The sequence below is a fragment of the Halyomorpha halys genome, unplaced genomic scaffold (assembly GCF_000696795.3).
Source record: "Halyomorpha halys isolate HHAL.00 unplaced genomic scaffold, Hhal_1.1 Scaffold725.1, whole genome shotgun sequence".
Taxonomy (NCBI): Eukaryota; Metazoa; Arthropoda; class Insecta; order Hemiptera; family Pentatomidae; genus Halyomorpha; species Halyomorpha halys.
This window is the reverse complement of record NW_027110211.1, coordinates 260,336-276,673: the sequence shown is the minus strand read 5'-3', so window position 1 is coordinate 276,673 and position 16,338 is coordinate 260,336. Positions and strand designations below refer to the sequence as shown.

At 29.2% G+C, this 16,338-nt stretch overlaps 1 protein-coding gene across 2 annotated transcripts in view; it reads right to left on the bottom strand.

Annotated features, from left to right (window-relative positions):
* Gbeta13F (guanine nucleotide-binding protein subunit beta-1) overlaps positions 1 to 16,338 on the bottom strand; it is a 117,064-nt gene that overhangs the window by 3,816 nt on the left and 96,910 nt on the right. For both annotated transcript variants that reach the window (XM_014428516.3, XM_014428517.2), the window contains exons 3-6: positions 4,187 to 4,332; positions 1,733 to 1,903; positions 1,275 to 1,397; positions 183 to 312 (exon numbers count right to left, since the gene is read on the bottom strand). In XM_014428516.3, the coding sequence (XP_014284002.1) occupies positions 183 to 312; positions 1,275 to 1,397; positions 1,733 to 1,903; positions 4,187 to 4,332 (570 nt within the window). The remainder of the gene's footprint in view (positions 1 to 182; positions 313 to 1,274; positions 1,398 to 1,732; positions 1,904 to 4,186; positions 4,333 to 16,338) is intronic.

Below are 16,338 nucleotides of genomic sequence, written 5' to 3'. Positions count from 1 at the left end.
AATATATTTTTATCTGATTAGGTGATGACTCTTTTTATCAATTGACATATTGAACCAGCCAATGCAATGATAGTTGGAATTCTACTGTAACCAAGGAATTGAAAATATATCAATGTTGGAAATAGCTCTAGAGGGGAAGTAAGTTTTCCAATTATGATCATATCAGTTATGATTTTACTAACCTTAGCAGATGCATCGCAAGCGCCCGATACGAATGTGCGCATATCTGGAGACAAGGAAAGTGACATGACGTCTCCGGTATGGCCAATGAACGATGTGCATTGTTGGCCAGTTTCGATGTCCCATAATGCACTGAAATCAAGATGAATAAACTTAAATTTAATAAATAAAATAAACATGCGGGCCATATTTCACTAAACATTATGGTTCTTGTGCTTACACTTATAAAAGCAGAATATGAGAATACTGAAGAGATATGAAAACAAATTTTTGTACTTATTTATTAAAAATAACAGATAAAATAATTATTATTAAACACAATAAACATATCTACAGGCAAATAATAAAACTATTTATTTCATAGAATAATTAAATCATTCAAACCATAAATAAAGCTGGATTGTTTTACTAATTAAATTTATTTATGTTAACTTTTGACTATCACGTCACCTACAGTAACCACTTGCTAAACTGATTATCCAAAGGTAATTAGACAACTAGGTTAGGGCTCTTAGCCACTCTTTTTTAAAAATTCATTTATTCCTGACATTAAAATTATTTTGTATGGAATAAAAATCACCATAAAGTGGAGATCTGTGCCACTTATATACTTAATATAAGCCACTGAATCAGTGTAAGTCAAACCTGGAGTTTTGATACTTTCAAAACTTTAGGGGAAGTTCTATAAAGTTCTTGGAAAGGAATAATATGTTTTTCTGTTAAACCTAGTCAATAAAAAGCATATCCAAATATTTAAAGGCAGTTTATGCACTCAGTAATTATTTTTTATGAATATTAATTTTTAATAAAACAGAATGAATCAACCACTTTTGCTCCAAATGGCTCATACTTTCATTATAAGAATTTATTTGACTTGGTCTAGATCCAAAGCATTGTTGCTGAATTCTGCTTCAGACATATTTCAATCTATCACTTGTTTGCAAGAGACTAGAATTATCTAAAATAGCATGAGAGCAGTACAAATATAACTAATTGGTCAATAGAAGGCAGCCTTGTTTAATTAGCTAATACATTTTTACCTTGGACTACTCATATAATAAATAAATAAAATATAAGTATCAGCATCAGCTTACCAGGACATGTCTCCAGAGCTAGTCACTATCTGATTATCATCTAGGAATCTACAGCATGATAGGTAGCCAGTGTGGCCTGGGAGTTCGCGACTGACTCGTACGTTACCTTCTCTTGTCTTGAGGCTATAAGGCAAAAAATAAAATAATTAACAGCTAGTTATTATGTTTTTTTATATCACACTGAGAAATCATTTCATGAGCATTCTTTATAATAATTTTAAAATTACTTGTGAAAAGCAATCAGGCATAACAGATATACCACATATATTTATTTAATCCATAAAGTTGTTGATATAATAAAATAAAATGAAGAAAGTTTCATAATTATAAAACATTAGAGAACTATAATATTGATGAGTTGAGCCTGATTTGCTGATGGTTATTACAGGTCAACTAAACTAGACCAACAATGAACTACATGTAAGAAAAAAATAATAATTAACATGAAATAACCTTACCTGTAAATTGAACAAATATTATCTAATCCCCCACAAGCAACGTAGCTTCCTGAGGGAGCATAAGCACATGTCATAACCCAACTTGATCGAAGAGGGATAGCATGTACTTTGTTGGTAGTGTAACTGTCCCAGACAATCAATTTTCCGTCTTGGGAGGCAGAGACTAAATTCCTAAAAAAGAAAATTACAAAAATTATTGGTTACTATCGACTGATTTATAATCCTAAACTATACTGGGGAGAATATCATTTAACCTTATCATTAAGTCAAGATGGAATGAAATATTAGTTTAAATGGTAGTTAGAAATTCCCAATTTTTAAAGGAATACATTCATGACATCAGAGATTCAAAAAATCATTAAAAATATTCAAACAAACTTCAAATATGGCAAGAAACAGTTCCAAATTGCAAGATGTTATCTTGAGGCTAGAATTTCCTAAGCCCTGAAGTAATATGTCGAATATATGATTCCACATTAGGCACATATAGCAGAAAAAAAATTGAACAAGCTTTGACATCATTGCTCAAGATCTTGAGGTTGAGTATAAAACAATTCAGACACTAATTAAGTGGTTTTAAAAAAAAATATTTTAACAAATAAGTCAAAAAGCATACATCTCCAGGAATAATAAACCTATTCATTTAAAAGATAATTTAATTCTCTACAAAACAAAATTAATTAATTAAATCTGGCAAATATGTAGAAGTTCCCATGGAAACCCATTTTATCTTTATCTTTCTACCTAATAAGTCCTGCATGTGAATGTTGTAACCGCTCACTCATTGACATAGTGAACACAGTTACTAAAAACAACAATGCCTATAAAACTGAAAATATTAATGGAGGTTGTCTGCAAAAAGGCTGGGCTATAAAAATATAAAAATCATTCCTAGAACATTATAGTGATTCATTTAAAATATTGTTTAATTATATAAAAAATGAAGCAAATATCATCAAAATTAGCAGAGATCAAAAATAATTTTACGTTTATCTTAAGTTATAGAGTAGCAGAAACCTCTAACTCACTCACTTATTGATCACTGGGACTCCCCACTTGTCATTTAATTAAGTACACAACTTCACTCATAGGACCCAATACAAAAAAAACCGCTTTTTTCATTATTCTATATGTCCTGCACATTTGATATTTACCAAATGTCACAGAAGAATTTGATATTCAATGAAAGTAAATGAAATGCATTTATATTGTGCCTATGAAAGGAGTAATGCATTTATAATTTATTATAAAAAATATTTCTTTTTTAGAAAAAAAAAATTAATATTGTGGAAAACCAAAACAAAGATAATTTATATAATAGTTAAGTCCTAGTGATTTCTAGGGAACAGAAAGAAGTAGAAGTCTTTAGTAACCATGAGAAGCTTGAAATTGTTACAACTTCTCACATTTACGTACAATGGTCAACAACACTGTCATCATAAACCAAAGAAGCGTCCAGCAGAATTTAAAAAAATTAAGATATATTACCTAAATGGCAACATCATAGTTATCAAGAGAGAGGGTACTAACCAGGTCAGATTCTCCATCATTAAAGTATGGCATTAGAGGCGTATGACATTAGAGAGAGATATAATTTGTTTGACTGCCACAGAAATGAAATATTTCTGCTGAGTAGAGATCATATGCCTATTGGAAACCACCTTTGATTGATATCACCTAAAATGTTCTGGGCTTGATGCAGGATGGTTTAGAACCAAGACCTAAGAAAAATAATGGAAACTTCAATGAGTATGAAAAAATCCAGGACACTACTATATAATGAGTATAAAACTAGGTTGTGCATCAAAAAAGGAAAGATTATTGGGGTAAAGCTGCTCAGACAGGCGTAGTGAACTGATTCAATGGATAGAGGCTTATTTACTTTGAGAACGACGGAAGTGTCTGAAGAAGAAATGACTAGAACAACTGAAGTGTCTAAAGAAGAAATGACTAAGTGACCGGAAGTGAAATTAAATTAGACATGTATTTGTAATTAATTTCAAAAGAATAATTGTATAAAATAGTTACTAATTCATTACTTAACTTCAGGAGATGATGTTTAAGAGAGTTGTCAAAATGAAACAAAGTGTAGAACTTCTTCATCGGGACAACATAAATAACAATACAAGGTGGAATAAGGACAATACAGAAAAGGTGAAATAAAAAAGTAGGAGCTAAAGGAATTTGTTGGCTTAAACTAAATATCTCTGACAAAAAATAAATATTGAATAAAAGGAAATCCTTACAATAGCTATATAGTACACACATTGAGATTTGAATACTCATTTGTACCTTGTTTGAGCATCCCAAAGGACCTACAGACCTACTAAGAGAGCTAGCTAAATCCTTCATGACTTTTATCAATTAATCATTATGAAATCAGATTTAGTGATAGCTTTAATAACTAAAGATGTGGATTAAGTGTTTAAGTTGAAAAGTAGTAAATAAACCTACCGGGAGTCTGATCCCCAATGCATAGCATATATCTTCGCAAGGTGGCCCCGAAGGGTCCGCCTTGTTCGCATCTGGATCCGACCAATTGGTTCCATGTTGGTCGTAGCCTGTACGAGGCTGGTATCGCATGCTGCTTTACGTGCATCCTAGAAGGGAAAAAACAATAATTAAAGCATATATTGATTTTATTAGTACTTATAAAATTACTAAATTTTATATAATTATTTATAATTATATTATTATTTTATATAATAGCACTGTTTTAATGTTTCTACATGGATAATTGACAAACAATATTCAACAATTTTTTTTTGTATTAAGAAAGCCCTGATAAACCACCTTGGTTGTTTGAAATCCATAAATTGGCACTTTTTGATTTTTTTTTTTTCAATCTATTGAACTATTAACACAATTTGTATTTAAAATGGAATATTGACTAGCTATGAGTGCAATTATATTTAAATATTATGTAAAAAATATATAACATAAAAGCTCTAATCAACTAATATAAAATCATTTTCAACAATAACTTGTAACTCTCAACTTAATAAAACAGGAATTGGATGCAATAAAACATGATAATGAAATAAATTGACAATAAATTAAAATGATAGTCAATGAATACTGCATTAATACTCTACGATAAAGGGGGAAGAGATAATTATCCTTTGTATATTTCTATACAAAAGATTTTAGAAATAACGCACATTATCTTTCAAACTATAGATATTAATATTGAACTTAAAATATTAAAATACAATTAATAATTTATCATCATATCAAGTACATTAAAATTAATGCAAAAATTAGATCATAGCTTAAGTATTTTTTAATTAGATATACTTTTTAAGATATATATTTGCCGCATTCTTAAAGCGAAATCTTGTCAAACAAAAGAATTCAGAAAGAAAATATCTGTCATAGTACAGAATGCTAAATATTTGTAGCAACAGCCATAACAAATCGTCAGCCTCATATCCCAACCAATATACAGAAAGCGCACATCAATTCTTATTGAACCATTGGCTGACAACTTAAAATAAGTATAAAATGCATTAGTCACAACATACAGTATCTTCTTTAAAAGCATACAAAACATTTTGACATTGATGAGTATTTCTAAATAGCTAAATTTGCTCCTAGTTACTATGCAGGCATTGCAAGTAAAAATTATTTTAAATTTTGAAAAATAAAATTATTTTAAAGACCAATGTTTTTTATGTCAGTTATAATTTAAGTATAAGAGTTAACTGAGGGATTAGGTTTAACAAAATTAACAAACAATAAATGATAATTATTTTTCATGAGAAAAATAAATTTTCAAGCATGACCACACCCAGATCAAACATAAAAGATATTATAATGAATACTTTTACTATATACTTTATATAAAGTTAAATGGAAACTGGAATCATGAAGAATTTTTAATAAAATATATGACTAAAGAAGTTCAATCTCTTAATCATGAAGATGTTTATTATTTTAAGAAAAACAATCATTTAAGTAATAAGAATAATTGTTGAGAACTTTTAATAAGTGTTTAAAGTAAGCATTTCATGATTTTATGCCTAAAAATAAAGATTAAATTTTTTTCCATGAAAACATAGTTGTCTATATTAGCCTCCATTAAACTATTACCAAACACTAATAGTTTGATGCTAAGAATATTTTTTTGTCGAAGAACTGAACTAAAAACCAAATATATTACATCAAATATCAGATTAAAAGCAAGAATTCATGATTTGCTTACTTATCCTGGGAGTTTGATATCACACTACACTACCAGGGGATTGGGAAAAATCAGCAAGTCAAATCCTCAATAACATTAAAAATCAATTTTTAAATTAATGAAACTGAACTGTTGAACTAACCAAATAATCCATAAAATATATAGGAAGATGGTCAGGGTTGCGGTCACAAGTGAAACGAAAATAGTTGTAAACTATATTGTGACCGCAACCCTGACCATCTTCCTATATATCAATTTTTACGGTCAACTACATATACATATAATCCATAAAATAAGTTGATAGGCATGAAGAAATATAACTTTCAACCATTATTTTCATTTATTGATTGAGAAATCATATTATGGATCTTAATTAGTTTGTTTCTAACATTTAATAAAGTAAAATAAACAACTGATTAATTTTCAACAGGCAGATCATTCAATGCTTCAACTCCTGCAATCTTTGATAAGAGTTGTGAGAGTATGGGTATATAAATGAAATATTACTTTTTTGCTCCCCTCACCTACAGATATTATCTAGCAGAATTCATACAGAACAGACACATCAAAACAAGATAAGTATTTCACCGTATACCTTCCAGTACCATTGGTATAAAAAGGTAATATTTAATTTGAATTATGCAACCATACATAATGCTACCCATTAATTTTATGTTTTTCTGATTTAGAGGGATTGGAAAAAAAAAACCTTTTTGAAACGGCTCAGTTAGCTTTCAAAAACTTATTAATAATTATTACTGGGTGGAGAGGGTCTGGATTGTGATCAAGAAAAACAAAGGAGAAATAATTTCAACTATTTATTAATAACCAATGTTTCGATTCACACCGCAGGTAAAATAAGGGCTGTTGGGATTAGAGGAGATATAAGATTGAATAAACAAAGACATTTTGATTGTTTCTAGTTCAACATTTTCTTGATCACTACCCATACCATCTTCTTCACATACTGTCAATCATCTATATATACATAACAATTTTATTATTGTTTTTTTACACTTGATATTTAGTTTATGTCTTATTTTCATTTGGTCTTCCGCTTTCCTCTAAATCACTTCTCCATTTTGTTTTATTTATATAACTATACACTGCACATTTCAAATCATACATTGCACAACTAAGACTTAATCAATTCTAAAATCAAGATTTGCCACAAGGAAATAAAAATAAAGACAATTATTTTCCTATTAATATTTTTTGCTTTTATTTAATTTAAGAATAATTATTCATTCTATGGAAGTATTCCTGCTGTGAACAGATCTTTTCACCTCTAAAAGAATACACGACACAGATATTTGTTTAATGACCATGCCTAACAAACTCTTCTTTTAATGGACAGATATTAGTTACATTGATCGGTTACAATGTTGGTCCATCATCCTTTGGTTACATCAATGCGTCCCTGTTAATCAATTAAATCCATCCAACAATAGTAGGTAACAAGAAAAAGTTTTCAAGGAGATTTATTTAAAAATCATTATTTCACCTTGGACAGAAAATATCAATATTTTCCTCATCGATTATATTAAAAAAAAAAAAAAAAATTATTCCGTGTTGCGAACTAAACTTCCTCAATTATTGGTTAAGAACAAAGATAATTTATTTTCTTTTAGAACTGTACTCAAATATTACAAATTAGTAATAAATTATTATTTAAAAAATTATAAACAGTAAAATACATGTTTGTATAAACAACATCATAATCATACTTTTACTTTTTTTTAATATGATTATTTAATAAAAATTGCCAATAGAAAATTCTGATTAGTTCAGTATTTATGTAAAAAAAAAAAAAACAACAGCAAACTAATTTGACCCTCCACATATCTACAATGAAGGAATTATTTTTAAAAGACTTTATTCTAGATAATATGTAAGAGTTTAGAAATAAAAGGAAATTCTGACTATTTTCACTATTAACTACTTCTTTCAGCTCTGGACACCCTGAAGTGTGCAAATCCTTATGTGATTGCAATTTTTTTTTCTTTATCCAATTTACATAATTTTGAAAATGAAGATTAAAAATGGCAATTTTTTTTTTTTATAAATAATTGGATATGAAAAATACAAGCAACTTCTTCCTTCTAAGAATTTTTCACTTCATAGTTTTTTTTTTTTGAGCAAGCAAATGTTAAAGGATATTTAATAAACAAAATGCAATAATATTGGTTGAATAACAGAACATAGAACAAATAAATGATGTGAATAGTAGTTAACAATGAGAGAAGAAAATAAACAGAAGAAATTAACAGGAAAATAATTCTTATCATACACTGATAAAAGCACATATCTTTGGCCTTTTGATGTTTTAATGTATGTTTTTATAATGATAAAGTTAAATGTATTTTTATATAATTACAATACCATTCATGGAGAAAATGTAATAGGATACATAACAGAAAGTAACGGTAGTAAACAATTATACAATGGCTTGTAAGAGCAATTACAAGAACCAACAATATCAGCATTCTAGTGAACTGCACCGGCAGCAAGATGCCAACGATCTCAGATTAGTTATGTAATGTAAACCAATACAATATTTTTATTGTTGTTTCTGAAGGTTTAAATTTATATTTTTCCTACTATAAGAACTTAAAATTATTATTCATCTAGTTAATATATTATATTAACGCCAAACAGTTAATTGTAGGATAGTAAATATAAGTTCACACCACGATGTGGAATCAATAATCTTGTTGTTGTAGATTTGTAAACAAAGGGTTTATTATTAAAAATATATATATATGTACATATTTCAAATATGAATATAAATTGTACCTTTCTTCAGTAAACAGAATTACTAACTCAACAAGATTAGCCTTTGTAATTTCAATGTTGACTTTTTTTTTTTATACACATGCCGTGCGTATAAAAAAATAAAAATATTTATATTTTTCACTCATACTATTGAAAAACAGTTGAAATTTGAGATAAATCATTCTGTTGATAGGCTTAATTAATATTTCCCATTAAATTATCAAGAAATCATTTTTTTTCTTCTATAGAGATCAAATATTTTCAGATAGACATTGCCGTTCCGATAGGTTATAAATATTTATTTTTTATGGATAATGTAATATTTTCTTTCAATTCTAGAAAAAAAATAAATAAAAATAAAAATACATTCCCATCAAAGGAGTTTTTTTTTTTTTCATTTTTACAAACAGTTATCAAAAGTACCTTCCGATATAATCGAATACCTATGTTTTTATACCGATGTGATATTGTTTTAAGATTAATGAATTAAATTTATAACGATGTGGACATATCAAAATTAATATCAAACAGGCAGAGGCATGCTGGATACAATATTTGAACGGTAAAACCGTACTGCGCTTGCGCCAGCGAGTTTGATAGTTTTGAATCGTGTTGGAATAAACCTATGATTGTATACTGAACAATGAACAACGCTTGGTTCCTATTGGTCGAGTTAAAAAACACCAGTAGAGACAAACCCGAATTGTATTTTTTTATTATTTTATTACCTCCGAATACCTAGAAGTAATTATGTATTTATACTATGATATACAGTAACGATCAGGAATAGTGTAACTGATATTTATCCAGGAAAAAACGCTCCGCAAAGAGTAACTTGAAAGAAACAAAAGAATGCTAAATTGCTCGTACAGAAAATAAAATAAAAAAGTTTTGAGAAGGGATGGACTGCCATCAGTAGGAGAAAAAAAAATGAACCGACTTTGGTCGTTGTTCCACCGCACTGACCTCAGAATAACCTAATCATGATTACTCACTTCTATTTTCGTCTACGAAAAACGAAACCAACCACAGGAAAGAAGAAACAAACAGGAGTGCAATGCTGCTCTACGATGGTCTTGGTCTCCAACTAAAAACTAATACAGTGGTCTTCGCTATACAGAAGTTTATAAAAGATAATTTAAAACAACCTACAACAATGTTTGTTTTCATTATTAGAAGACAATGTTAAACAAGAAGTGATTTTTTTCTTATTGTGAAATATAAAAATAAATATATTTTGGGTCGATGTGATCGACACGTTCTAATAAACATTTTTAAAAATAAATAATCAACTGTAAAAATATGAATACATACGGATAAATCAAATATCGTGAAGGCATGATGCAATGATAGCTCTACGGAAAAAATAACGATGACATGAGGAAAGTTGCGATCTTCCTGAAAACCTAATTATCTGTAATATATTATCCACTATATATTGCGTGGTGATTATATCGATACAGTTTGATTAGTTAAAAAAAAAAAAAAATTGTTGTAAGTCCCAAACATATATGAGGTCTCAAATTTCAGAACGGAATTTTCCTATTAAAATTTAATTTTTTATTATAATTTTGTTTGGCCTAATTTAAATTTAATTACCATCACCAAAGACCTTAACATCCAATTCGCTGCAGATTTGCCCCAAAACAGGTATGCGTCTTTTCATTCCAAACTCTTTACCCTTCCTAACCCATTAATTCTTAATCTCTCATCGTTAACAATCACTGATAATCCTCTGCGGCGTCTGAAAAGAAAAAGGCCACTGGACCTTCTAATTTAAATTAATGCTTGAAATACCACCAATGGGTGGTTCCTTCACAAGATTTTCAAGTGTAAATGAAACATACAACATATTTTCTTATTGTATTTATTATTTGTACAGTTGTAAATCACATTAAATAAATAATAAAAAATTAATTACAGGAGTACAGTCTTGAGGAATTTATCAATATACTTCATGTATCTGATTTGTATTCAATCTATATATCTGAACAGAAAAAAAAAATGCACATGTTCTGTATAACATAACTTTTTTTTTAAGGCAATCCACAGCGAAGGTGATCTTTGCCTAGTTAACTACAGGTGACCAAACTATTCGAACCATGGTGGGAAGGGTCAAGTTTTTCATTTTGTGGGACCGCCACTTAATGAAAAAAGTCAACGCCCTGGGCCGGATTCGAACAGGCGTCACCCGCAGATCTCAGAACGGTAGACCTAGGCCTAACCATCTGAGCAACGGGACGGCCCAACACATAACTTTTCAATTAGTGACAATGTAAAATTCATTATTTTATGAAGTTTCATGAGGAAAAAAATTGGACTGGGATATAAGAATAGAGAAGTACAATAATGAGAGAACTAAAATCTTCGAAAGCTAAATGTACAATAATTTAGCAATGGTGAAAAAAAGAAAGAAAATATCCATAACGCCTGATCAAGAATGCAGCAGTTAACATTAAAGTCTACTCGCAATGGAACTTGTGACTCGAGAGCGGCAACAACTCAAACAATAACGTCATTTATAATTTAATCGAGGTAGTTGGGTTGTGCGTTGTAGCTACGCAGTTGATCACTGGGGGCGTGGGTTCGATTACAGCTGAGGATCATGTTATATCATAACAGACTTGTGGAACTAACAAAGACTTTCTATTCCAAATATATTAAATTAAACATTATAATAAATAAACACACTTCCAGCCCTAGTCAACAAAAAAATAAAAATAAATAAAAGATATAAAATTACTATCAGAATATAAAACAGATAGGTTGTGAGCTGTAATCTTAGAAAATGGTAACATACATAAAGGAAGAATGAGGTCCCATAAGCCGTCAAAAAAGTGGATAGTATTTTTATGCAACAACTATTAGGCACCAACGTTTCATTCCACTTCACAAGGCTTCATCAGATAGTAATATACCGAGATATTTAAATGTTTGCGATTTAATCAATTTAAGAATATTAGAAAACGTGAATTTTAGTGGTTATACCACTACAAACGTGTGATTTTACTATAAACTAATAATTAATAATAATGTTAAAAAATAAACTATTTTTTAAATCTTCCGATGGACTTATTGTATTTTCAATAACAACATATTTTTAACAAGAGGAAATTCAAGTTCATATTTTTATGGTTTTACTAATACGGGTTTTTTTATGTAAACGATAATAATTCAAACTGAAGAAATTTAAGTATACCAATAATCAAATAAATTAAGAACTCATTTTTGTTACATGTATTAAAAAAAAAAGTACTTAAGTAAATTGATTTGTTAAGGTTTAATTTATTATAACGAATTTAAATATTTTTCCCTATTTAAATCAGCAATTTTAATAATTAATCAATTAAATAACTATTTAGAAACTAAAAAGTTTTCACATCTACTGTCACACCAAGTCTAGCGTGATATTTCATAGTACACATATTCTAATATCAGTGTAAACACATAATAGCCCTACCTCCTCAAAATCAACTGTAATGGTGATTGAGAGAAATTTTTTTTCTGACATATTGTTGTGTTTTGATTGTATCTGAATTTGTAATTGATATTTTTAAAAAATGAACTTTTACCTTTTAAAATAATAAAAATAAATAAAAGGCTCATTTTAAATTTTTGCAATAGGTTAGTCTTATAAAATGTTTTTCAAACAAAAAAGTTTTTTAAATAATTTTTGAGAAAACTGGTTTACTAATATAATTTTTATTTCATATATCAACGTTCGGGAACTTTCCTCATCTTCAAAAATAAATATCTTAGTTTAAGGGTAAATGTTGCTTTTTAAATACATATCTTCTTTTTTAGCTAATCAGTAGTTACATAGTCAATTTGATATATATCCATAATTCTGTATTTCGTTCTTCATTAAATTATTTTATAATGTGCATTACTTGATTTTTAATTCTGAAGATGAGGGAAGAGCTCTGAAACTTTAATGAAATGAAGAAATTAATACGAAAGAGGTGCTGTATAGCGAAACGTTAAACGACTAGTCCTTTCCAGGCATCGGAAATACTCGAGACTAAATTCAACAATATTCCAATAATAACTAATCATTTCATTAAACGTTCATGAACAAGAAAAACCACTGGCAGTCACCTGTATATTACTTAAACCTTGGGCTGTCACCGATGCATCATTTAAACCATAACCTACTCCGATATATTACTTAAAGTTATAGAAGTGATTTAAAACTATCATGACAGTACCACTTCCCCCACCCCAGACACCTGATGCAGGGAGATAAGAAAGATGGACAGACGAAGACGACAGTTATTGTAGCAACGAACGGGGTGCGTGCTGCGTGTTCCGGGCAGGCGATCAATAGAGCCTCCCCCACCACGCCCTCTAGGATATATCTCATTTACAGCCTCTCTTCTTCTCATCCAGTATCTCTTATCTTTATCTTTGTAACCTCATTTATTATAATTTACAATTCTGAAGGAAAATGGTAGATCAAATTTAAACCGAAAGAATATGAGAGATAGGGGGAAAGTAGGAACTGAAAAGGGACAACCCCGGGGATAGAGAACGAGGCAGCTGTACCAAAAAAAAAAAAGTATTTACTCATTTAATTTAAAACATAACATCATTTTACCGATAATGTAATAAAATATACAACCCAGAATGCTTATGGGTAGATTTCATAAAAATTAAATAACATGTCCCACAGGTTAAAATAAATACAATCCGAGTAGTTTTGATTAAAAAAAAAAAAGTAAGTAAATAAAGAAACATCACAGATACCTCTCATGAATACCATTTTAAACAATAGCTGATGATTCCGTCATTTTTAGATTATAATTTAAATATGATTACATTTTTAAAATAGTCATAAGTGTTTCTAAATGAGAAAAGTAAACAAAAATGATTTTTTTACTGTTAATAATTTTATTTTATATTCGTTGTTAGTTACTATGATCAGAAATTAACTTGAGATAAGGTATATTAACAAGGGCGTACCCAGGATCAAAACTAGGGTAGGGGGGCAAGCCATCGTCAATGAGGTTGTGACATTTCAGCACAGAAAAGGCGGGCGAAACCAAAACGTTAAGAAAATTGCTTATAATTATGGCAGTGCTTTATTAGTCATTAACAATTATTAGCGAGAAAAGAAAATTAATTTTTATTAAATTAATAAATTTTTCCACTTAAGCTGCAGCTGCCCCCTCTGAGTAAGCCCATGTACATTAAAATGTTATTGGCCTATCTTTAGTTAGACAAGGCAAAAACAGTTAATTTTTTCTTTGTAAATATTAGTCAAGTTTTTGAAAGAAAAATGTGTCCCGACAGAATTCCAATAGAACTTGAATGAAATAGAATAAAAGTAGCTAATGTATACATAACTACTAATAAGCGTATACAAAAAACTATACGTATACATAGAAATTATATGTCATTAACTAGATAATAAATCCAAGGTAAGGTTGCAGATCAGGATCAATAATATACACATTTTATATTATTTTCTAGCTTATTACTTCCACTATCCTAAATATGGAATATACGGGTCATTGTTATGTTATCATATAATAACAGAGCAAAAATCGTGCAAAATTTCGAATTCGAGCTTTCGACGAAAATAGAATTTGTGGCCCCTGAGTCAAAATAACTAAGTTTTGCAAAATGCACTGTTTATGCAAATAGATGAACTAAATAAAAATCTAGTGAGGTGCATTAAATAACTTTCACTTGCCACTCTACACACGCCCCCAAAATTGTTTTGTGGGCTCACGTTGAAGTCATAGCTATTTTTGTGATTGTGAAAAAAAAAAAAAAAAAAATTAGACGAGGGAATGTTATGAACCTAAAAACTTTTTATTTTTCAGTTGGTATAAAAATTCATATGGTAGGTTTTCTTGAGATATGAATAACGAATGCAAATTTTGTTCCTGCCAGGAATACAACACAAAAGATGACGAAGCCGTAATGCAATGGTGAAAGATCGTGTGATTTCGGATCGGATACCTCTACTTTTTCCTTTTATTTCCTTTAGTTATTTTTAAAATTCAATGTTTTATATTTATACATAGTTTATTAATGCTCAAAATGAGAACTGTCAATGTTTTATTCTAATAAATAAAATAAAAGTTAATATAAAATTAGATTTTCTGAAAAATTCGCATTAAAGCCCTCTCTCTCTCTCTTAACTATTTCAATGATAGTACAAGAGCCGGGGAAAAAACAAATCCGTTATTTCACCCCATTTTTTTATTACTTTAACGAAAACTACGTAAAATTACCGGTATAAATTGATGAGTCCACCAAGGAAAGGTAAGGGGAATAAAAAATGGCGGCTGTTTCAAAACGTTAAAAAATATTAATTTTTCATTCAGAGGTCTATATCTTTATAACTACCTACAACACTAGAAATCCTAAGAGAACATCATTTAATTTAAAGTAAATTTGCTAAAATAAGAGCCCTAATAGAGCTATTTACGTTCAATACTTCCCGAGATATAGCTTTTTAAAAAGCAACGTTCCATAAAAAAAGGTATTGAAAAATAAGTAGTTATTGAACTTATTTTGAGAAGTCTGTATCTCAGGAATCATAAGACGTACTGATATTTGCCAGAACTCACATTATAGCTAGTTAAATGTATTATAAAGTAGTTTATAACGTTTATTTTAATAGGAGTAACATTTTTTATGATATATGACAAAATAAATTCACAAAATGTTAATTTCTAATTGTTTTGATACAATTTTAAATTTTTGAAAAAAAAAATATATCTCAGGAATTATGAGACATACACATGTCTGGCAGTACCCAAAATAAAGGTAATTTAGCTTACTATAAAGTAATTTATTACATGTATCTTCGTAGGGGTAGTAGTTTTTATATTTGCTTATGAATAGAAATTTTGCACATGAAATTTTGTCCGAATAACTATAAATCAATGTATTTTAGCAAATATCATAAAATCCGCTACTCGTACACAGATAAACGTCATAAACTACTTTATAGTACATTGAACTAGCTTTAATTTGAGTCCTAATAGACATCTTTTCGTCAAATGGTTTTTGAGATATAGATTTTTCAAAATAAATTCACTAACTACTGATCTTTCAGTTGGGCCCTTTTACTATTGCTCCTAGTCCTCAATTCTAAGTTTCACTCCAGACATCTTTACGTCGAATGGTTTTTAAGATATAGACTTTTAAATTATTTAATTTAATCCACTAACTTCTGCTTTTTCAGTACATTTTTTATGAAATGTTGCTTTTTATAGCTATTATTTTAGCAAATTTACTGATGTTCTCTTAGGTTTTCTGGTGTTGGTAGTTTTATATATATAGAGCTCCGAAGAAAAATGAATTTTTTTAAGGTTTTGTAGCAGCAGCCATTTTTTATTCCTCCTAAATATACTTGGCAGACTCATCAATTTTGACTAGTAATTATACATAGTTTTCATAAGAGTAATCGATGATTGGGGTGAAATAACTGCCTTTTTTTCTCTCCGGCTCTTTTACTATGAGGATAAGACCTATTTGATATGAAAGGGCGTTTAATTGTACATTGACAAACGCAGTGTAATAACAATCATTTTTGAGAAAATCGAAAAAATGCGAAAAATGGATTCTATAAAATAAGAATTCGGGCCCGTCTATTTTATCGAAAAAGTTGCCGTCACACCCCAGGCATAAA